The sequence below is a fragment of the Muntiacus reevesi genome, chromosome 4 (genome assembly GCF_963930625.1).
Source record: "Muntiacus reevesi chromosome 4, mMunRee1.1, whole genome shotgun sequence".
Lineage (NCBI taxonomy): Eukaryota > Metazoa > Chordata > Mammalia > Artiodactyla > Cervidae > Muntiacus > Muntiacus reevesi.
Genome location: NC_089252.1, coordinates 102,742,181 through 102,767,419, shown reverse-complemented (window position 1 = coordinate 102,767,419; position 25,239 = coordinate 102,742,181). Strand labels below are relative to the sequence as shown.

At 40.6% G+C, this 25,239-nt stretch overlaps 1 protein-coding gene across 1 annotated transcript in view; it reads right to left on the bottom strand.

Annotated features, from left to right (window-relative positions):
- The window catches only part of ERC2 (ELKS/RAB6-interacting/CAST family member 2), a 919,595-nt gene extending 894,677 nt beyond the window's left edge, over window positions 1-24,918 (bottom strand). Inside the window, exon 1 of the mRNA XM_065935028.1 lies at window positions 24,262-24,918. Coding sequence (XP_065791100.1) covers window positions 24,262-24,918 — 657 coding nt within the window. The remainder of the gene's footprint in view (window positions 1-24,261) is intronic.
- Window positions 24,919-25,239: the final 321 nt, after the last annotated feature.

The window sequence follows — 25,239 nt, the reverse complement described above, 5'->3', positions numbered from 1 at the left end:
AATGCAGTGAGTTATGGACCCAAAAACCTTGAAGAGAAAACAGATCCACACTTTACAGGTCAGGAAACTGAGGTTCAGAGTAAGGAATTCATTACTGTTGTTGTTCAGTCACTAAGTTATGCCCAACTCTTCGCTACCGCATGGACTGCAGCACATCAGTCTTCCCTGTCGTTCACTATCTCACAGAGTTTGCTCAGATTCATGTCCACTGAGTTGGTGATGCTATCTAACCATCTCATCTTCTGCCGCCCTCTTCTCCTTTTGCCTTCAATCTTTCCCAGCATCAGGATCTTTTCTAGTGAGTCAGCCCTTCCCATCAGATGGCTAAAGTATTGGAGCTTCAGCTTTAGCATCAGTCCTTCCAATGAATATTCAGGACTGATTTCCTATAGAGTTGATTGGATTGACCTTTTTGCAGTCCAAGGGACTCTCAAGAGTCTTCTGCAAAACCACAATTCAAAAACATCAATTCTTCAGCACTCAGCCTTCTTTATGGTCCAACTCTCACATCCATACATGACTACTGGAAAAACCATAGCTTGGACTATACAGATCTTTGTATACAGATGTCTCTGCTTTTTAATATGCTGTCTAGGTTGGCCATAGCGTTTTTTCTGAGAGCAAGGATCTTTTAATTTCATGGCTGCAGTCACCATCCACAGTGACTTTGGAGCCCAAGAAAATAAAATCTGTCATTCCTTCCATTTTTTCCCTTCTATTTGCCATGAAATGATGGGAGCAGGTGCCATGATCTTAGTTTTTTGAATGCTGAGTTTCAAGCCAGCTTTTTTACTCTCTTCTTTCACCTTCATCAAGAGGTTCTTTAATTTCTCTTCACTTTCTGTCACTAGAGTTGTATTCATTAGCATGCTGTCAATCACACAGTAGGTTTGTGGTAGAGCCAAGACAGGCTCTGGGCTGCACTCTGGTCTCCCAATTTCTGGGCCAGTGTCTTCTTTAGCATTTTTTACCCACTTCCTTGAGAGACAGAATCATTTGTGCATTTTAGAATCTGATCACCTGCATCTGTGTCCTTGTTCCACCATTTGCTGGTTGTAAGCCTCCATTTTCACATCTGTAAATATGGGAATAGGAATGACAACTACCTCACAGTGCTATTTTGGAGAACAAATGAGCATGTGTGTGTGTGTGTGTGCCTGATACGTAGTTGTTGTCTAGTTGCTAATTCATGTCTGACTCTGTGTCCCTGTGGACTGCAGCACAGCTCTCAATAAATGTTAGCTATTGCTGGTATTTTATTCCAATATCTATTAAGTTATTGATAGAGGACAAGTTATAAAATCAGGATTATGGCAGTACCTAGAAAAAAAGTGGTAGACTCATTACCGGGGTTTATCTTTATGTGTGGATATCTGTGACAAACATATTTCTTATGAAGGGGATTGGACATCAAGAGGTCACATCCATTATCCTCGACTTGCACCTCTCTGACAGTCTTCACTGTTCCTACCCCTAAAAAGGAGTGCTGAATATGATTGTCTAATGACCAGGACGTCAATTGAAACTTGTTATGCTCGTGAATAGAATCACAGTAGAGCAAAAGGAACACAGCCCTGCCCCACATCCTCTCTCCCACTTCTGCAGCCCCAGTAGGGCAAGCTGGCCCCAAGTCTCCCATCTGGTCCTCCTCTCCCATTCCTGACCCCTCCTGGAAACACCACTTTTTCAGACATCTGCCATCCACACAGCTCTCTAGCCACGGGGACCAGGAAGGCAGGCAGTGCCTTTCCCTGCCGTGCAGGACAGGGCCCTGTCCACCTTCCTTCACCCTGTCAGTTCTGAGTATTCACGTGATAAGCACACCAAAGTCTTCTCTTCTTGTTTAACCTGATGTCCCTGAAAGCATGGTGGCTACCTGGGTTTAGCATGCAGGAAGTGTGACCATTTTGGGTCTGGTGGAGAGGGAACAGCAAGCTCGCACACCTAATCAAAAAATCCCTGCATGGAGAGACACTGAGTCCATTGTTAGGGATTATTAAAGCCATATTCTATTTTGCCTTTGACTGCTAGTCTTTAGATGATCAGATCCCCTCATCAGACCCTGCAGAAAAAGAGCAGTAGCATTCATATACCAAAATCATACCCAAACTCCAACAAAGTCATATTACTTGCTGATGGAAAATGTGTATAATAAGCTATGTTTTTTCAAAGAATAATGTTCATTATAAAGTGTCCTCTGATGTATTGAACTTCCTATTAGTCATCTGAATGATACTGTAGATTTGAAAAATACAAAGAAAATGAAACACTTGGGGAAATAAAAGTAATTTATCCCCCAAACCAAATAACCATCAATCTCTTGTAATGGTTTACCTCCTCTAATTATAACACCAGATCTACATACATACATACATGCACACACACATGCATACACGCCACATGCCTTGTCATATATCCCAATATAAAATCCAAGCCAGCTGCTGGAATTACACTAAATACCATTGGAATTAACAGTGTCCTTAGGAAATGTAGTGCTGGGATGCTGATTTCATCACAATTCTATCCATCTGTATTTTTTTGAGGAAGTTCAAGAACTACAAGCAGCTGTAGAAATCCAAGTCATCAGAAAAGCAAATAAAGGCAGCTCCTCTCCTGCAAAGCAAATTCCCTAAAAGGATCTCAGCATCTGCCTTCTTAGCATAAAGGGGCAGAACCTTAATCTACAGTGAATTTTTTAATAGTTCTCTCTTCCCATTAATTCCATTCACTTGAGAAACATGATCCCTTTTACTTCAGACTGGACACCAGACTTCCACCTCACTCTTAATCATGTCAACTGTCTTTGATATGATTTTAAGAATTAATCGGTTCCTGATATGTCTTACCTATTTCTCTTACCCTAAATATCCAAAACCAGATCTTAACCCAGTTCTGATCCTGTGTAGGTAGTTCTGAAACTCCTGGAGTCCAAAAAAATGATTAAGATGATGCCAATACCCTCTCCCACTGGTGGAGTCAGGATTTTCACCAAAGACTGCGGCCAAAAGGCGTTCCTATTTGACTAACATCTTGAAAGTGAATGTTCTTCATTGAAATGTTATTTGAAGAACAATGAAATGTTCTTCATTTCATCTTCAAACAAAGAATATACATCTGTCAGTCAAGGGGAAAACTAGAGCCACATGGAGAGAGACATGTCCCACCTAAGACAACCACAACCCAACAACAAGCTCTGGGTTCAGAGCTACAGGGTCTGTTCGGTGACCAAGAACATTCAGAAATTCTGCACGGAGTATATTTCTGCAGTGTTTCTATCAGAATAGTAATTAATATAGCTGGGAAATGCCATCAACAGCAAAAGTAAAATTAGCCTTTACTTGTAAAATTTCTCCTAGGAAATTCTGGTGGCTCCTGTCTCCACCAAGGAGAGTAATGGGCTTGCTGGGTCACCCCACAGCAAACAAATCACCCCATCACCACCTGAATAAAGCTACCAAGACATCAAACTGGGCCTCCAGATCATCTATCTTTCCTTGCTTCAATCACACCTGCCTCATCCTAATCCCATCTCCCATCAAATCTCACTATGGAGTCATAAACAACACTTCTTTTTTTTTTCCTTTTGCCACAAGTGCACTTTTAACTTCCCTGTAAGTAGCCTTAGAGTTATGACATGTTTCAATTAACATAAGCCTTTGAGACTTTTTTGTTTTTCAGTACAGTGATACCTCGAGGGAAACAAAGGTCCAGGGAAAGGAGGTAATCTGGCCAACATCAAATCCTGTTTGGCATCAAAGTCAACTCTAAATTAATCCCTAGTCTGGAGCTTTCTTTTTTTGTCATCCTATTCTCCTTAGGATAAAAGTTACTTCTTTTACTCCACACCTACTAATGTCTCTATCTGGATCTTTCCTGACCACCTCCTTTCTGGGTTTCAGGAAAAGAAACACCACCTGCCCAAGGGTGATCTCATCTTCTCCCTCCTCTTTCAGACTTTGTTCCACCAATAACCCCTCTTTATAAAGTAGAAAATATGGCCAACTGTGTGTCACATTGGTGGGGGTAGATTCCCAAATTCTGCATCTCCTCCAATTACCACTCTTCAAAACCAAGTTCTTTGCAAAAAAAGTATAAAAATCAACATTATAACTAGCAACCCACTGCAGTTTAATATCCATTCTCACCACCTCCGGGATAAATTCAAAGACAAATGACAAACTAGAAAAAGATGTCTGTGGCTTTTAGGAAAAAAAAAAAAAAAGCCAATTCCCCTAAGCCCACATCCCCATTCAGTATCATCACTTGGATGAGTGAGACTTTGCAACAAAACATGATCAAAACACAAACTCCTGATCTCCCAGCATCCTGACCCAATTTTGCCCTCGGTCTTCCCAAGTAGATCAAGTTCAAACCTTGACTCCTTTCGTTTCCTCCACTAGAATGGAACCTCCATAGAGGCAGGAATTTTTTACCATTACTATACTCTGAGCACCTAGCCAGGACATGGTGGAAATTCCATATCTGTTGCCTTGATCCATTTCAGTCATTCAGTCATCATTTTGTTCGAACCCCTTAGGATATAGCCGTGGTATCTTCAGTGGAAAGTACATAGGCGCATTTAAAGACACGTTAAAGTGGAGAGATTATAGTTCGAGAACTTGATATGAGAGGCCATTCCTTTGGTGCAAACTATTAAAGTGTCATTAAAAGAGTTTCAGCTGGACAGAGATTATGCAACAGATGGATTCAGTAAACAGACATGAACAAAACAGGTCAAAGTTCACAAAAATCAATCTGTCAAACACCTCCTCTGAGTCCTCGGGAGTCTAGTTTGGTTGGATTAATGTGGAAAGCTTTCTAGACCTGGAAGCCATGTGATCTTTGTACAACTTGAGAGTTTGCCTTTCCTGAGAGTTTAGACAACAGCATTTATTGGGGAGTCATCCTCATCTTTTTTTCTGTATTACTCCCTATAGTGATACAAAAATTTATAGTTTCCATCTCATGCTGCAGAAAATATTTCAATGCAGCCTACCAGAAAAATGTAATATAAGTTTCCCTTTTTTTTTAAACCAAGAGAGAAGTCTGGTTATGGTCCAAAATTCTCGAGAGTAGTCATCCACAAAACAATGTGAACTGGCTTAGATTTAGTTAAGAGGGTCATTACCTCAGTCAAGAAAACTCTCCTAGCCATCCCTAAGAAGCCCATCTGAATCAGTTTAAGAGTAGGATATTCTAATTCAACTGAATCTATAAATGAGGAAGAATAACAGACAATAAGGAAAAATATTCCCATGATCGTGAAATGGCATCTCCTTGGCAAATAACAATACTCACACATCCAATGATGACATTTTAGAGATGGCATCTCCCTCTCTCTTTCTCTCCCTACTCCTCCCTTTCCTCTCTCTCTCTCTCTCTCTCTCTCTCTCTCTCTCTCTCTCTCTCTCTATTTGTGTGTGTGTTTCTGTCTCTCTCTGTCCCTCTCTGTCTCTCTCATATACATATACACACAGTAATGACCGAAAAGGCATGTCAAATAATTGAATGAACAAAAACTGGGCTGTTCTCAACTCAAAAGACACAGAGCTTCTGCTTGGCCTGTAAGCACATTTCCCTTTGGGATATTGACAGAGGTCTTAAATTCATCCCTTCCTTGTACCTTGGCAGAGTCCACAGTGCCAGGAACACATAGGAAAAATCATGGAAGCAAAATACTGTGCCTCCATGTAATAATAAGCACTATACTTCTCTTAAATCTGAAAAAATGTTAAAGGTGATCTCTGTGGTCCAGTTTCTCTTTCTCCTCTTTAAACATAAGTGCAATAATTGGACAACTACGTTTGCCCTACCTTCATCCCAATACTTTATGAAATCTGTGACCATCTAGTTTCTCTTGGCCATTCTCTCCATTGAAAGCCTATACTCCCCACCATCCACTCCTGCTCCCACTTTCCACCACTTTGAATATTAGTCCATTGTCAAGGACTGACTACAATGCTACCTTCCCTATATGAAGTCTTCCTTCTCTGGGCTGCTAAAGCATTTTAATTGTATCTTTTAATGGCAGGCACAATATTCATCTCTTTTCTATGGATCTTTTTAAATAGATTTTTATGAGTATAGTACTTTCCCTCTAGAGTCTCATGGCAGGAGCTAGGAACTACTTGATCTTATAACCACTAAACTTCTACACAAAGAGCACTGAATATTTATGACTCTATCAATCAAGATGCAGAGGGCTATTAGTAAACCTCAACTCAAATGGTCTTAAACAAATTGCAGGAAGTCCAGAGGTGGGATAGTCTTCAGATATAGCTCTAGTTTCATTTCTCTGTCATTTTCTCAGCTCTCTGACTCCAATTAGCTCAGTTCAGTTTAGTCACTCAGTCATGTCTGACTCTTTGCAACCCCATGGACTGCAGCACACCAGGCCTCCCTGTTCATCCCCAATTCCTGGAGTTTACTCAAACTCAAGTCCATTGAGTCGGTGATGCCATCCAACCATCTCATCCTCCGTTGTCCCCTTCTCCTCCTGCTTTCAATCTTTCCCAGCGTCAGGGTCTTTTTCAATGAGTCAGTTTTTCGCATCAGGTGGCCAAAGTATTGGAGTTTCAGCTTCAGCATCAGTCCTTCCAATGAATATTGAGAACTGATTTCCTTTAGGATGGACTGGTTGAATTTCTGTGCAGTCCAAGGGACTCTCAAGAGTCTTCTCCAATACCACAGCTCAAAAGCATCAATTCTTCTGCACTCAGCTTTCTTTATAGTCCAACTCTCACATCCATACATAACCACTGGAAAAACCATAGCTTTGAACTAGACAGACCTTTGTTGACAAAGTAATCTCTTTGCTTTTTAATATGCTGTCTAGGCTGGTCATAACTTTTCTTCCAAGGAGCAAGCATCTTTTAATTTCATGGCTGCAGTCACCATCTGCAGTGATTTTGGAGCCCAAAAAAATAAAATGTCACTGTTCCCACTGTTCCCCATCTATTTGCCATGAAGTGATGGGACCAGATGCCACGATCTTAGTTTTCTGAATGTTGAGTTTTAAGCCAACTTTTTCATGCTCCTCTTTCACTTTCATCAAAAGGCTCTTTATTTCTTCTTCGCTTTCTGCCATAAGGGTGGTGTCATCTGCATATCTGAGGTTATTGGTATTTCTCCCGGCACACTTGATTCCAGCTTGTGCTTCATCCAGCCCAGCATTTCTCATGACATACTCTGCATATAAATTAAATAAGCAGGGTGACAATATACAGCCTTGATGTACTCCTTTCCTGGTTTGGAACCAGTCTGTTGTTCCATGTCCAGTTCTAACTGTTGCTTCCTGATCTGCATGCAGATTTCTCAAGAGGCAGGTCAGGTGGCCTGGTATTTCCATCTCTGTAAGAGTTTTCCACAGGTTTTTGTGATCCACACAGTCAAAAGCTTTGGCATAGTCGATAAAACAGAAATAGATGTTTTTCTGGAACTCTCTTGCTTTTTTCAATAATCCAGCGGATGTTGGCAATTTGATCTCTGGTTCCTCTGCCTTTTCTAAAACCAGTTTGAACATCTGGAATGTCACAGTTCACGTACTGTTAAAGTCTGGCTTGGAGAATTTTGAGCATTACTTTACTAGCATGTGAGATGAGTGCAACTGTGCAGTAGTTTGAGCATTCTTTGGCATTCTAACTCTCATACATGTTGCCTTTGTTCACAAATTTGTTTCCCTCATGGTTATCATCATCACCTATTATTTGAATGTTTACCTGTGCTGGCATGGTGCTAAATATTTTCACATGAACTCCCTTAATTAATCCGATTAAATTTAAATCCTATTAAATTTATCCTTATAGTCGTAAATTTGTATGTAAAGCAGGTACCATAATTACACCTACATTACAGGTAAGGAAATAGGTTCAGCCAGATAAAATAAATTTCCCAAAAGTCCCACAGCTGGAAGTAGAAACCAGGAAATTAATCTCCAAACCTGGTGCTCTCAGCCACTGTCAAAGACAACCCAACAAGAACCGAGAAGGCAGGCCCCACTAATGCCACATTACCACTCTGCTCTCAGAAACTCTGAACAAGCAACATGTAAGCAAGATGTAAGGGGTATAAGTGTGGCTGCCAAAATTAAAAGACAAGCTTCACATATGAATGCCACTGCACATCCCACAACAAGGGTAGGAAATACCTAATAGGTGTTAAGAAGGCATTCAAGACTAGCAATAAGTTCAGACTTTCTCATAGAAGTTAATCAGAAATCCTAGATGAGATTTAGAAAGGCAATGACTTTTTCAACATGGGCTTCCAAGTTCTTTAAGGCAAAATCTATGCCTGTCCTAAGATCACCTTGGGTACACAGGGCTGCCACTTGATACTTCGGCCGACCCTGGCTTTGGTGACCAACTTTGGAATTCATCTGTCTGAGCTCAAGCTCAGCTCTGCCACTCACTAACTGTAACCTGGGACCAGTAACCTCACCTCTGAGCCTTACCTTTCTTGCATATGAAATGAGGATAATACTAATAGTACCAAATTCATAAGGTCATCATGGGGATTGACGAGATACCATATGTGAATCCTGTGGCAAAGGGCTTGAAATATCATTATTCCATTTAGAATACACGTAGGAAGTACTTTATGAGCTACACTGATTATTTTTATTCTTATCAAGGGAACATATTGTAGTCAGGTGGGTGTGCTAAATGGGAAAGTGATTCATAGACCTCACATGCTTGCCTGAGAAAGGCAGGAGCCCATATCTTCCCCAACCCTATGTCCCCACCCCTTCCAGAAGCCCTACACCAGCTGAGTATTGAAAGGATGCTGTGCCCACTCTCCTGGACTCTAGCTAGGCTTCGACAGAAGAGAGAGAATGCTCATATCAAGGACTCTTCTCAGAAAGGTTAAAAAAAAAAATGAGCAAGAATTTCCCTTCCTTAGTTCAAACTTCACGCTCAAGTTCCAAGGCAGATTCAACTATCCATCAAAAACAAAGTATATCACTGCTATGTTCACATTCTACATAGGAAAAAAAGAAGTGAGTCTCATCTAAGTTTCATGAGATGGTGAAGGGACTGAAAGGGCATCTCACACTACTTTAGAGTTGTCTTCAGCTCTAAGAACATGACTGGGAACACAGTGTTACCCAGTTAAACATTACTTTTAATTTACTAAAACCTTTTGCTTCATGCTCTATTACACATAACTATGGCATGATTTAATTTGCCATCTTAAAGTTATTTGCAATTACAAAGAAATGAAATAGAATTCTCTGAAGTGAACTGGGAATTTTGGCACCCCAAGACAAACATAATGACCTAAAAGTCCTCAATAAAATATTTAACGTATTATTTTGACTTCCAACATCATGCAAACTCTTTCAAGGTAACTTATTCCTCTGCATGCATGCATGCTTAGTCACTTCAGTTGCATCTGACCCTTTATGACCCTATAGACTGTAGCTCACCAGGCTCCTCTGTCCATGGGATTCTCTAGGCAAGAATACTAGAGTGGGTTACCATGCCCTCCTCCAGAGGATCTTCCCGACCCAGGAATTGAACCTGCGCCTCCTGCATTGCAGGCAGATTCTTTACAGCTAAGCCACCAGGGAAGCTCCAACTTATTCCTGAGGGTAAACTAAAACCTACCACCTCTAGTAGATTGTACTTGAATATGTTTAGCAAATATAGTACAATCTATCTATAGATTTCCACCCTAACCAGCATATACACTCTCTAACTATCACCAAAATCCTGGCACAGGTCCCCACTTCTTAGCATAAATTGAACAGCAGTGAGCCAAAGACATGTCTCATATTGCCAATAGCTCATTTGTTTCATTAACTGCTAGGAACTACTTACTCCTAAATACATGTGCAGTACTTAACATTAAATCACAACATATAGACAGAGCTTTACCTAAATATCCCTAATTAGATGCCATTGGGGTTCAGAGCATGGATAAGGAGGAGAAATGTGCACAATTCAGATTTTGCACATTTTTCTAAGGAAAATTACAAAGTTTAATGAAAGCTTCTCAGCAAGTACATGGTCCCTAAAGCTAAAAATTACAGACAGAAGTTTTTAAACTTTGAGAAGGCAAATTTTATTTATTTGATACATTTCTAAATTTGAACAACTTCTAAATTTAGTCATCAGGTGCACTACACTATCCAACTTTCAGTCTCATATATTTACTTTTTTCTACTGGTTTCAGAATTCATTGGGAACTTTTATATTGCTACACATGGATATTTCGGAAAGCTCTTCCAAGGGACAAATTAGTGAATTGTGATTTTTTTTTTTCAAACTTCTTAGATAATATGTACTCAGGAGTCAAAATTTTTTAGAACTCAAGCTAACTGTTATACTTTAGAAGATGTAAGGTTATAACAGGCCTAGTTCTAAAACTCTACAGATAGTATCACCAAAATTTCAACCAATTTGGAGACCCAAGTGTCCAACAAGACTAAGGAAGTTTATGAACAGTGGAGAATTTTTTTTAAAGTTCCAGACAGGGGACTTTGCTGGTGGTCCAGAGGTTAAGACTCCACACTCCCAATGCAGGGTGCCTGGGTTCAATACATTTCACATGCCACCAGTAAGAGATGGCATGTTGCAACTAAAAATCCTGCATGCTGCAGCTAAGACCCAGCACAGTCAAATAAGGAAATAAACAAATAAAAGTAAAGTTCCGTACAGGATGCAATCTGACATTATTTAAAGGAGTTGTATGTGTTCACTAAGATGAGCATGGTCTCAGTCAATACTACTTCTGGAATTTCTGCATTGGGCACAATCAGAACTGGGGATTGACAAGACGGATGTGACACTCAAGAGATTCCAGATGGCCAGTGAAATAGCTAGTTACAGACGGGGGTAACAGTAGTTAACTTTCTTTGAATGGCCTTGGTCTTCCTCATAAATGAAATAAGGCAAGCTCCCAATTATACACTGCACAAACATATTTCCCAGGAATAGCTGTCCTTTCCTCCTTATCACCTGACCCACATTCTCCCCAATAGAGAACCCATCATGGCCTTTCTCAAAGAGACTCTCCATAGTTCTTCTGGGGGTGAGGCAAGGGAAGGGGAGCACAGATCCCATGACTCCTTTGGCCACAGCTGATGGATTGAGAATAGGCTCTGGATTCAAACAGGGCCAATAAGATTCTTGTTTCTCTGAATTTGAAATAGAGAAACTAAGTAGTGTCTATTGAACACCTAAATGCAGAAGACATGGATGCTTTCCTTTATTGGTTACCGTTTCACAAGAAACATATAAAACTAGGATTCAAAAGAGGAGAGAGAGAAATCAGAGAGCAAGAGACTGACTTTGTCCTTATTCCTGCTCATTTTCCAACTAATTCAATTCCAGCCCACCAAGACACTTGGCTATCCTGCTCAGTCTTAGTGAGCTTCCCCAGCCCTGTAGTTCTGCTCTTGTGGGCCCAGTGAATTTGTCAAAGTTAAAACCACTGTAAAGGATCTGTTAGGCCTTTAATGAGCATCCTGAGAGATAATGTATCTCATTCCTCTGCCACCTGTGGTTTTAATTTTCTAGCCAGTCCTGGAGTTGCTTCCTCTCATCCTTTTGGATGGGTTTCCAAGGTAGAAGTGTTCCTTTGACATTCTCCTCTGCTCATTCACTTGACAAGAATGCATTTGCTCCTTCCTGCTTGCCCTCTATGCTCTGTTGCTCCCGGCAACATGCTCCCTTCCTCATTATTGCTTTCCATCTTTTCTGCACACCTCCTTGACAATATCCTTAAGATACTGTCAGCCAGCACACTGCTACTCACACTCCATATTAGGTCTTCCATGTCAGCACCAAATTCCCTGGTTTTCAAGCAAATCTGTTGTTGTTTTCCCTTTTGAGACAATGGAAAGAAACCAGTTTTGGATCTAGGCATACCTGAGATTCAAATCCCAGCTCTCCTGAATGGTGGTGAGACCTCAGGCAGACCACTTAATCTCTCTGTGGCTTGTTTCTCATTTACAAAATGGGGGTGCCACATGTCTTGGAAGGCTGTTGAGCTCACACACATGGAAACCAACTAGTAAGTTCCTGGTACATAACAGGAGCTCAAAAATGCTTATTTCCCCTACATTTAAGATCAATGTGAGATAGAAACAAAGGTACCATTAAAAACTCAGTTTAAAAAATAAATTTCATTCCCTTTAAAGGGTTGTCCATTTCCTTATGAGATTGACCTCTATTTACCAAATGTCTACTTGTAAAAAAAAAAAAAGAAGAATTCAAGGTTTTGTTCAGGTCAAGGTTTTGTTTTTTTTTTAAGACATCATTCACAGTTATTTCCCATGCAATGATGAATCAAGTTTTAACTTTTATATCATTATTTTTACATAAATATATACATTCTGATCACTTCACAAAGTGAATGAACTGAGTATAGGGAAAGTATCAAGAAAAATGAAGATATACTAACCACCAATCAACTCAGGGCTTCTCAACCTTGCCTCCTTTGACATTGTTAGCAGAGAATGGGGGTGGGGGTAGTCTAGTGCACTGTAGGATGTTAACTGGCATCCCGAGCCTCTATCCACTAGATGCCAGGAGTAGAGCCCACCCAGCTGCAACAAACAAATGTCTTCAGACGTTGTCAAAAGTCCTCTCGGGGGCAAGATTGCCCCCAGTTCAGAACCACTAAGTTAATTTGATCAATGTATAGTGCCAAGTCAGACAATTCAAGCCCAGTTATGAGTTTATAAGACAAGAAGTATAGTCAAAAACCAAGTATACAGTTTTTCCAGTAGTCAGGGGAAGGATGTGAAAGACGGGCCATAAAGAAGGCTAAGCGGTGAAAAATTGATGCTTTCCAATTGTAGTGCTGGAGGAGACTCTTGAGAGTCCCTTCAGCTGCAAAAAGATCAAACCAGTCAATCCTAAAGGAAATCAACCCTGAATATTCACTGGAAGGACCAATGTTGAAGTTGAAGCTCCAATACTGTGGCCACCTGATGGCCACCTCTTTCCAATGGGAAGAGCCGCCATTGGAAAAGACTCTGATGCTTGGAAAGATTAAAGGCAAAAGGAGAAGAGGACGGCAGGGGATGAAATAGTTAGATAGCATCATCAACTCAATGGATATGAATCTGAGGAAATTCCGGGAGATAGTGAAAGACACAGGAGCCTGGTGTGCCACAGTCCATGGGGCTTCAAAGAGTCGGCCATGACTTAGCGACTAAGCAACAGCAAAGTAGCAGTCTCAGTCAATACGTCTTCGCTCCAGAACATTCCTCTTGAAAAAAACAAAATGGCTGCTCATCACTTCCAAGATAACAATCAAACGCTAGCTTCACAGAAAAACAGAGAAAACACTGCATGTGCCAGAATTCTGTGTGTCAGTCTGCTCTAGTTCTTGGCTGCTTGCCCATATTCTGCCTAAAACCTACTTCTCAAACTTTTGGAAATGCTTTCTACAGCTTTCAGAACCTGACCTTTAGAGCAGCTTTATCTATGTGTGTGTGTGAAATAGATTTATAATTTTCTCTACTCCTGCAAAGCCAAACCACTTATTGAGTCCAAATGCCAACTGGGGACGGTGGGAATTTGCACACAGATGTCAGTGGACTCCAAAACAAGAACACAAGAGCTCCACCTGCAACTAATTATAGAAACCAAAATTGCAGTCTGGCCAGAAGAGGCCAGGTTCACAACCCATCTGCTTTGGCTGATAAAATCACTCTGGTACTTTTTCTCCTGTCAACATAGACTTGCTTCTTAAAACGCTCTGAGGATGTTTTCTATAGGGAATTTTATTAGGCAGTGAATGCTTTGGGGGTGACCACTCCCTCTGCTTTCCCTCCCAGAGTTTGGTTTCCATAAGTGCCTTTGGCACAAGTAAGACTAAAATAATCTATTCATTAAAATATTCCAAAATGTTTTCTTTGGTTGATAGTGTGCTGTTGCTATCCCATTGCCAAAATAAAGTGATCCAGAGAGAAAACAGAAGATGGAAGTCATTTAATTTTCCCAAGGTCTAGCATACAAGAATGTTTATTTTTCTCCGATTAGCCAAGTTTTTCATAAGAAAACCTGGGAATAAAAATCTGTAAAGCTACTAATGCAGTGCATATGGCTGATCCTAGAGCTGACTGCAAGAGATTACTAAGGCAAAAATCAGCTGACATCTGTAACAAAGCTGTATAGTTCACTTCAAATCATTCTCCTACATTCCAGCAAACAAAGAAATCAAGTCTTGGATCTGTGCCATCTCATCTATCTTCACGACCAAAGGAAGTTTGCACCTACCCACGAAAGACATTTACGATTGTGGCTTCAATCTAAGTAGGTCATTGCCTAAGTCTGAACCAAAGTTTTTCCACCTTTCTGGAAAGGTAGACAAAAGCTACAATTCTCTGTAGAGCTGAGAAAGATGATTTCAAGACAAGGAAGATGAAACATTTTTTTTCTTCTAAGATTCAGTATTCCAAGGTATGTTGTGGTGCTAAAAAACTAGTTCATATTGCCTAGTTCTAAATCCATGTGGCTATATAATGTGGGCAAAATACATACAGACACTCACTTCAAATCAGAGTTAAAGTGAAAAAACTTACACACAGATATGACATATGACTGACTTCTTCATTTCTCAGAGCTCTCGAAACAACTTGCTGCAACTGCTTTTCAGTCACTAAGTTGTGTCCGACTCTTTGTGACCCCATCAACTCTAGCCCTCCAGGCTCCTCTGTCCATGGGACTTCCCAGGCAAGAATACTGGATGGGCTGCCATTTCCTCCTCCAGGGGATCTTCCTGACCCAGGGACTGAACCCTAGTCTCCTGCTTGGCAGGCAGATTCTTTACCAGTGAGCCCCCTGGGAAGCCCTCTTGATACGACTCACAAGCTCTTAAGACATTTGGAGAAAGAGAGTAAGGACAGTGCAACTGGACACCGGTTTTTGTCCTAGAGCATCCTTTTGCCCTTCATCTCAATTCTTTTAGGGCATTGCTCCTCTTCCAATGCATGTAGTTATAACCGGTCATCAGTCACAGTAACCCCTTCTCACATACCTGTCCCTTTCCACCACACACATTCACTAAGCCCTGAAGGAAGAATATAAACAGGCAGGACTAAAGTCCTTCCATAAATTTTCTAAATGATAAGTGAAGATACAGGGATCTCTTATCTCTTCAACTGTGACCCACCTCATGAAGGAGAAACTAAGGCTCACATGTAGAGGCAGATACTGAGAACCAGAAACAAAGCAAAGTCCTGCTACAGTTTGAGGCCCTGCATCCAGTCAATCACAATCTCCACACCTGAGTCTTCCTGCAATTTCTCTGCGCATGCGTGCCCAGTCATGTCTGACTCTTTGCAACCCTATGGTCTGTGGTCCACCAGGCTCCTCTGTCCATGAGATTTTCTAGGCAAGGATACTGGAGTGGGTCGCCATTTCATTCTCCAGGGAATCTTCCCAACCCAGGGATCAAACCCGGGTCTCCTGCACTGCAGGCAGCTTCTTTACCAACTGAGCTACAAGGGAAACCCAATGGGTATCATGACTGGTGATAATTAGAATGTGTGTGTGTGTGCTAAGTCGTGTCTGACTCTGCGATCCCATCAACTGTAACCCTCCAGGCTCCTCTGGCCACAAAATTTTCCCAGTGGAAGCCCCCAAAATTAGAATAATAGTTATCAATTCCGATTTTCTATGTTTTATCAGTTAGAAAGGTACTGAGCTACAAGTAACAGGATGCCCAACCAGCAGTGACTTAAACAACTAGGGGTTATTTTCTCACGTGACTAGAAGTCTGGAGGCAGGCCACTGCTGCTGCTGGTGCAACTGCTGAGAGATGGCAGGACATATGTCTCTGTGCTTTTCTCATCCTTCCTTCCATGGTTACTAACAGGCAACATATTGACACTCAAGGCAGAAAGAAGGAGGAAGGAGAATTGCTGGTGACATTTACTTGTTTATCAGGAAAATACAAGTTTTTCCAGAATCTCCCAGATTTCCACTTGGGTTACATTGGCCAGTTACTTGAGGAAGAAGAGGAGAAGTCTGAAGGTGAGCCATTAATCAGACATCATTAGGATATTAGAAGGACTAGCCACTGAAGGAAACTTTGACCACAACAGATGGCTCATCGTCTTTACAGTCTCAAATTTTTATGTCCTGATTCTAGAGCTGCTCTTGAAGTAGCCTTTCCCAAACTGTGACCTTTATACCCTCAGTTTTAGGATTATTTATCATTTCTGACAGAGAGTTTTATATATATATATATATATATATATGTATATATATATATATGTACACACACACATATATATATACACACATACATATATATATGATATATATATGTATATATCAGACAAAACACACACACATGCACACACACACACATATGTATATACTCACTCCACTCCCTTTCTGCTTTACAGGGAATATATTTCCCTGACCCCCTGGCTTTGGGTTTGACCACATAACATGCATTAGGCAACAGAATATTAGTGGACATGATGCAATAGAGGCTTTAAAATGTGTCTATGTGGTTTGCCTGGACACTTGCCATCTGTGATCCACCATGAGAAGATAAAAGACCTGAATAGCTGCTTGTTCCAAAGAGAATGTGGAAACACGCAGAGCATACCTGAACCCCACTTTCAGCCTAGAACCTGGTGCTCAGAGTTTGGACCCGCCCAACTAAGTTGCAGTCAATCTGTAGATATATAAGGGAAAGGTAAATGCTTATCTCTTTAAGCTAGTAAGTTTGGGGATGGCCTGTTATACATGGCTTATTGCTGCAGCACTAGCTGCCTAATACAGTTTTAAGGTAAGTTTCATGGTCAAGTAAGTTTGGGAAATTGCTAGGTTAAGCAAGTTTAATAAGTCTTTTTAACTGCAAGAGTCAGAGCATTTCACATGCTGATATGTTGTATTAATTAGTCTCCTAGGGCTGCCAAATAAAGTACCAGAAATTAGGTGGTTCAAACAATAGAAATATATTGTCTCACAATTCTGGAGGCTAGAAGTTCAAGATTAAGGTGTCAGCAGGTCTCTTCCTTCTGAGGACTGTGAAGGAAGGACCTGTTGCAGGCCTATCTCTTTGGCTTACAGATGCCATCTTCACCCTGTCTCTCCCCGTGGTCTTCTCTCTCTGCATGTCTATGTCTGCGTCCAAATTTCCCCTTTCAGTAAGGACACCAGTCATACTGGACTAGACCCATCCTCATGACCTCACTTTAACTTGATTATCTCTATAAAGACCTTATAAAGTCACATTCTGAGGCATTGGGGATTAAGACTCCAACATATCTTTTCTCAGGGTGGGACACAATCCAATCCAAAACATACAACATTATGCATCTCCTATGTGTGTCTTAAGCTTATTTGGCCAGAAAATTCCCTTTGGAAAGTGTAATTTCCCTTAACACACTATGGAAACTGGGCTTTGGGGGATCCGTGGATTTCAGAATAATAGAAAGAAGACATAGGGATAAGACAGGTCTGAGGAGTGAATATATTTAAGTCCCACCTACAAAACTGATGGGACCCTACTCTCCAGGAATAAGCCCTTGATCTCACAAACATTCAGTACTCAAGGTGACTGCAGCTGCATTTAACTGTCAGTGGCCACCCCTTCACAAAGCAGCTGCTTCACCACTTTCCTAGCAGGAGATAGAGCTAATTCCATCACCCACTTCCAACTGGTACACCTCTTTGTATCTGGACACTCACAGTGAAATGAATATTTAGAACAGAGTTGAATGACCTCTGTTGAGATGGCCCTGCAGTTATACAAATAAAAGAAAAAATAATAATAAAAGAAACACGGAAATGTGATCCATCTCAACCTTTTCAAGTTACAGGCTCAAAATGAGAATCAATAAATCATATGTGAAACTAGCTCAAAATCTCATCAGAAACCCATATGAATATTGATTGAGAGTAGATCACTTTCTTTTGTGTTAAGCCAGAAATAGAAATTATCACATAACCACCACTTAAAAGCCATAACATTCCCCAGACAGGTTTACTTACACTTCTTAGGTTACATTTCCCAATGACCTTGTCCCACTTCAGCACACATGAGATGGGTAAATATTAGATCTAGTACAATCTCCCAGGGTCTGATGCTATTTATATTCATGCAGATCCTTGACTAGCCATGCACAAATTAGGAAAATGTCTAAAAATCACTTTATGAATACCTAGTTTGGAAAAATAATCCATTAAAAATACAAAGTTAATAATAGCATAAAAAATTCAGGTATATAAAAGGCCAATAATTTATATGCATAAAACTGCAAGATGTAAGTCCTTATGAACTTTCTGAAAATGTATTCTCTACCACGTTTTCTCTCTCTCATCTCCATCACACAGGTAAATAGAAAGGAGTTGTAAAGAAAAGGCAACTATATAATCTTATAGGAAAAAAAATGGGTCACTTAACTTCCCCATATGTAGCTGCATTCTCAATATCCAGTCGAACCCCACAGGCCATTAAAAATCAAAAAGGGGTTATCTCAAGTGGCAGCCTAACATTCATTCTAAATCTTGTCTCCTCACTTCTACCCAAATCACTCTATAGGTGTGACAATGAGAGCATGAGACTCCACCTCACTCTTCCTTCATTCAGGAAAATACATCACGAAGCAAAAAGCACAAGTGATAGCATAAGGATAACTTCACATCCATGCACTCTAGTTTCAACAAACAAAGCAAAGATTCCAAATGTCAGTACTACAACTCTTAGTATCTCAAGTGTATTTCTATTAGAACATGCAGATCTATGCCTGAGACATAGGGCCTTGGAGAGAATCAAGGAAGTATGAATGGAAAGGGAGTCTGGGGTGAGACATCCATCTAGAAACCTGAGTGTCTATACTTCACTCATAAGATATTTGGTCACAGCCACCTGTCCGTCGGCTCTGAGATCTGTGCTTTCTTCAATACAGAGAGTGTGTTCAACATCCTCCCTTAGATCTGGAGTTGGGTTCGGCTTCCTACGACAGAACCACAAAGACCTCAGAACACACTATGAAGAAGTTGGTGAATAGGAGCCTTCTGTAATAACTGCATGAGGCTAAAAGGTCTATGCTGGTGATCATTAAATTCACAGAACTATAAATTCAATATACAAGAGAAGTCAAGTTTCCTCACCTCCACTATAATGGACCTACTTCCTTATTTCTATGCACATAGCACAATTCAAATCATCTTCAATCACCTGAATTTAGGTTAGTAAAATGCTACTTATCCAAACACCCTGTGACAAAACAACATTTGTAGATGCAGTCTCTGATTGTTGTGGATAAAGAACACTTGATTGTGGTTTCTTATCCCTTTTACATTCTTTTCTTCCATATAGAAAAAGTTCTGTGATTTTTTTTCCTCTAAAGGGAAAATATAATAAATTATGGTAAATAGTGAGTGGTAGAAAACCTAAACAATTGTGGAAAAAAAGAAATAAATTCCTAGTTAACAATAAAATCCTAATTAAACTAAATTACATTCTGAATCACTCTATCAAAACTATTCATTTTTTTCATCTAATGTATAGGTATGATCTTTCTATTACAGTAGGATTCTATTCACAGCTCAGTGATCCTAGAAGGAGGTAGTAAGCATAAATTAAGATCTTAGATGTTGGCATAAAAGAAGCTAAAGTCTTAAGTCACTCAGTCCAGCTCAGTCACTTACCAGCTATGTGAACTTGGGCAAGCTGCTTATTCTCTCTACATTTATTTTTAATCTGTAAAATGAAAAAAAAGTCTAGCACCTACCTCAAATGACTAATGCAAACATTAAACATGATAATGCACGCAAAGCTCTAAGCACAATGCCTAATACAGAGTGAGCTCCCAAAAGAAGTCTACTGGCTGCAGTAGCAGCAATAATAGAAACAGAAGCAATGGCAGAAGTCTGGACTGTTCTCCAAACTTTATTTCAGCTAGCTCCACTTCTTGAGAAACATAGAAACAACACTGGCAAACATTTTTAGTGTCCCCTCACATCTGACTCTTCTCTCCTTCCTGGGAAAGAGGACTATACCTCACAGTCCCTCGTCTTTGTGTCACTTCCAGCCCAAGGAACTGCGGAGCCAATGTGCCAGCTCCAGGCACTCTCTTCCTCTGCTGCAGCAATTATGGAAACCATGTGCCAAGAGGCAGAAAACCTGGATCCTGAGTCACTGCCTGGAGGAGAGCTGCCCTGAAGGGTCACTTGACCTGCTTCATACTTCAGGTAAATAAGAAATAAATCTCTGATGTGTTAACTCACTGAGATTTGAGGTCTAGTGAGCACTGCAGCAGGATCTATCCTATTCTGACCAACAGGTATTCCTATACCCCTAAAAGGGATCCTAATATACTTCCAAGGGGGTGGGGGGAGACGTTCAATTTTTTATTAATAACTTGCTTTTTGTCAGTCTTTATATTCTTTATTTTGCAACACTACCTCATATTGCAAGTACTTTTCAAAATCCCCATGCTTATCCCCCCTTTTATATTTTTAATCTGAAAAAAAAAGCAAGAGGGAGGGGACACATATACATATATATATGTATATATACATATACCTATGAGGGGACACATGTATACCTATGGCTGATTCATGTGACATATGGCAGAAACCAACACAATATTGTAAAACAATTATTCTCCAATTAAAAATAAATAAATTTTTAAAAAGAAAATAATTATAGTTTGCTAACAGGTTAATACTGGGGCTTTCGCTGGGTCATATGTTGCATAGTCATATGTCACCCACAGAAACATTGGTAACATGTAATTATAGTAGGTCCCAGAACAAGGAAAAGGTAATGGGAGCACCCTCAAATATTCACTTGCTTCTGGCTTAAGGCAAAATGGAACAGTTAAGTGGAATTATGGATATTACCTGCTTTAAACTGAACCATGCCTTACAAAATAGACAAGGGGCTTAAAATATTTTTAGTAAAAACAAAAAGGTTTTGTGTGTCATTAAAATTTACTTTAATAAATAATTTTATTTTGTCTCTTCCATGCTAATTCTTTGTGAACGTTATAGAAGACACATAATATATTAGCACACTAGCACATCATGTCTTTAATAGATGTACATACATGTATAAGTAGGTAATCTGTGCTCAAAAAAATTACTGATAAAATCATAAGAAAAAAATAAGTTCCTAAATTGCTTTAACCATTTTGCAAAGCAACTAAAAAAGGAAGAAAATCAGTACAGAACTGAGGAAATGCACATAGTAGTAATAGAACTTCATATAACAGCAAAGTCATAAAAAAGGAAAAGCAGAAATGATAGTGAAGGGCACTGATTTCATTTAGGAATGAAGAACAAAGCTTTCTGTTCCAACTTAAAATCACATTTCCACATCTGAAAACCAGCAGAGGCTCTGTCAGATAATCAAAGGGATAAGATGACTGCTTTCCACACACAGGAGAATGAAGAGGAGATTCTCAAAGAGATCAGAAATGTTTCTATGAACACGTGGACTCCAACAGCGCAGCAGGCAAGGAAACGTATAGGAGGTCAGCAGATGATCCCCAGAAAGGCAGAGAGCTTCATTAGGCCAGCATCAAGCCCAAGTATCAGAGAATCACTAGTGTAGCCAAGTTAGAATTATCTTCAGCTTCTACAGAAAGTTAAATGACATTTGAGAACTTTTTCCAGCCAAATGGCACAACACTCTACTCCCCATCTCTTAGCATTTATCTCACTGGTAATAAGAGGTGAGGCTGAAAAAAAAAAAAAAAAGAGGTGAGGCTGGGACTTAATCCCAGACATGCATTACTCCCGAGCCCCTGTGAACAACAGCATATACATGAGCCTCACCGTGTAGGTAGCTTTCTCAGGTGGTGCTAGTGGAAAGAACCCACCAGCCAATGCGGGAGACATAAGAGACAGTGGTTCAATTCCTGGGTTAGGAAGATCCCCTGGAGGAGGGCATAGCAACCCACTCCAGTATTCTTGCCTAGAGAATCCCATTGACAGAGGAGCCTGACAGTTCATTGGGTTGCACAGATTCGAACACAACTGAAGCAACTTAGCACACACAATGTAGGTAGGATTTGAAAATGGAAACTAGCTGGGACTGAATAGACAGAGACAGGGAGAGGGGATGCTGAGAAGGCCACTAATGGAAGAGAACAGAAATCTTGAGTATGTGCAGGAATCCCCAAGTGGTAGTATGCTACTACTACTGCTAAGTCACTTCAGTCGTGTCCGACTCTGTGTGACCCCATCCCTGGAATTCTCCAGGCAAGAACCCACCACCCACACCAGGCAGGAGTGGGTTGCCATTTCCTTCTCCAAAGCATAAAAGTGAAAAGTGAAAGTGGAGTTGCTCAGTCATGTCTGACTCTTCACTACCCCATAGACTGCAACCTACCAGGCTCCTCCGTCCATGGGATTTTCCAGGCAAGAGTACTGGAGTGGGGTGCCATTGCCTTCTCCAAAGTGGTAGTATAGGGAGCAACAAACTCTGGAAAATTCTTCAAGAGATAGGAATACCAGACCACCTGACCTGCCTCTTGAGAAATCTATATGCAGGTCAGGAAGCAACAGTTAGAACTAGGCATGACAACAGACTGGTTCCAAACCAGGAAAGGAGTACGTCAAGGCTGTATATTGTCACCCTGCTTATTTAATTTATATGCAGAGTACATCATGAGAAATGCTGGGCTGGAGGAAGCACAAGCTGGAATCAAGACTGCTGGGAGAAATATCAACAACCTCAGATACGCAGATGACACCACCCTTACAGCAGAAAGCGAAGAACTAAAGAGCCTTTTGATGAAAGTGAAAGAAGAGAGTGAAAAAGTTGGCTTAAAACTCAACATTCAGAAAACTAAGATCATGGCATCTGGTCCCATCACTTCATGGCAAATAGATGGGGAAACAGTGACAGACTTTCCTTTCTTGGGCTCCAAAATCACTGCAGACAGTGACTGCAGCCATGAAATTAAAAGATGCTTACTCCTTGGAAAAAAAGTTATGACCAACCTAGACATCATATTAAAAAGCAGAGACATTATTTTGCCAACAAAGGTCCGTCTAGTTAAAGCTATGGTTTTTCCAGTAGTCACGTATGGATGTGAGAGTTGGACTATAAAGAAAGCTGAGTGCTGAAGAATTGATGCTTTTGAACTGTGGTATTGGAGAAGACTCTTGAGAGTCCCTTGGGCTGCAAGGATATTCAACCAGTCCATCCTAAAGGAGATCAGTCCTGAATATTCATTGGAAGTACAGGTGCTGAAGTTGAAACTCCAGTACTCTGGCCACCTGATGAGAACTGACTCATTGGAAAAGATGCTGATGCTGGGAAAGATTGAAGGCAGGAGAAAAAGGGTATGACAGAGGATGAGATGGCTGGATGGCACTGCCGACTCAATGGGCATGAGTTTGAGTACATTCCGGGAGTTGGCGATGGACAGGGAGGCCTGGCGTGCTATAGTCCATGGGGTTGCAAAGAGTCAGACATGACTGAGGGACTGAATTTATGTGAGTGTAGGAAGCACAGATGTAGAAGGAGGTGATATGAGATAAGATTGCAAAGGCAGGCTTAGGCATTCCAGGAGAAGGTGCTATAGGCTTAGTTAGAAGTATACTTCATTCTGGAGGCAACAAGTAATTATTGACGGCTTTAAAGCAGGGGAATGGCATAACTACAAGTAGACACTGGGAAAACTAATCTTGCTATGACATGGATGATGGTTCAAAAAAGAGTAAGAATGTGCCCTGCACATAGTTAGATGCTTAATTAATACTGAATGAATAAAGGTAGAAAGACTAGGTTAAAATTTATCATGTTTCTCTAACATAATATCGAATCCATCCTCTCCAATCCCATTTAATATTTTTCAGTTTGCTATTTAGTGAACCAACTTCCCTCATTCTAGAAGGAAACAATGTGGCTGACGCATCAAAAAAAAAAAAAAAATCAATTCACCAGTCAGATGTAGCCCTCTAAATGTTGTTAAAGTATCTACTCTTACAAAAAAAAAATCTTCTATTCAGGGGGAAGCACATCTGAGCTGCTTTTGGGACTACTGAAAAAGAAAACAAAATTAACCAAGTATAAAAGTTAGCCAATGAGGTGTGGTTCCCCCTTTTCTGCAACAGAGTGAAAGGGTTATTGGCAAATAAGCAGATCACAAGCTGTAACTTTATCTTTCCTATGCCCTCTGGTAGTCTTCACATCAAACATGTACTAAGCCATAGGTTTCTTGATGATGCCAAACTTTCTTCTGTACAGGCCATGGTACCATCTGCAAAACATCAACTATTCAATGAGAAACCAATGCTGAAAACATTGACATGAGTCATAACCTACCTGATTTTCTTCATGGGAAACCCTCATCTGCTCCTTGAGGACAGACATCCGAGCTGCCTCTTCTTTCCTCAAGACTCTCTCCTTCTTGAGCTCAGGACTCCAGAAGGTCTTGATACTGTTCATGGAAGATCCCAACTTGCTATCCTTGATGTCAAGCTCTTTTCGTAGGAGGTCATTCTCTCTCTGAAGTTCCTTGAGCTGGGCTTGAAGGTCTAACATGGTGCTATCTCTTACCTGCCTCAACATGGAAGGGACCTGGTGGTGGTGATGATGGGATGAGCTGGTCAGACCACCATGTTGATCTGTGTATGAAAGGACGTCTGTGTGGGAAAGTCCAGCAGAGGCAATATTGGGACTACTCCCCATAGCTGTGACTCGGCCTCCATATACAGCTCGATTTGTGGCCCTTCCCAGAGTCATAGTGCCCTTTGGGTAAGTTGTTGAGGCCACCCCCTCATGATCACTCAGATACATGGGTCCAGATGTAGCATAGGCTGCATTAAGGGACTGGATATTCTCCATGGACAGAGTCTTGCCTGTTCCTCCACCTCCCCCACTACTTGTTCTTCGGTGGCCCAGACGAGGAGACCGTGGCAAACGAGGCGATCTGGAAGGGCTACCTTCCAGATTCGTGATTGTTCTTGCACTTCCATACATTTTTCTTTTCTTATGAGGTGCTACAGAAGAGAAGGAATGCTATATTAAGTTGGAGATTAAGCCAATGTTTCCACCGTTGGCCAGAATTTTCACTGCATTCTTTTCATAGTCTGTACTAGAAAATGCATCCAGAGATCTGAAAAATGAAAAAAAAATCAAAAATAAATTTATTTAGAATTCTGATCATTAACAGCATTATATTTCAAAAATATGTGTGTGTGTGTACATATAGATGATAGATTGATGATGAGAATGATAGATAATAAAGAGTCACACCCATGTTTATTTAAAAATAGCAATGACCTCAAACTTTACTAACTA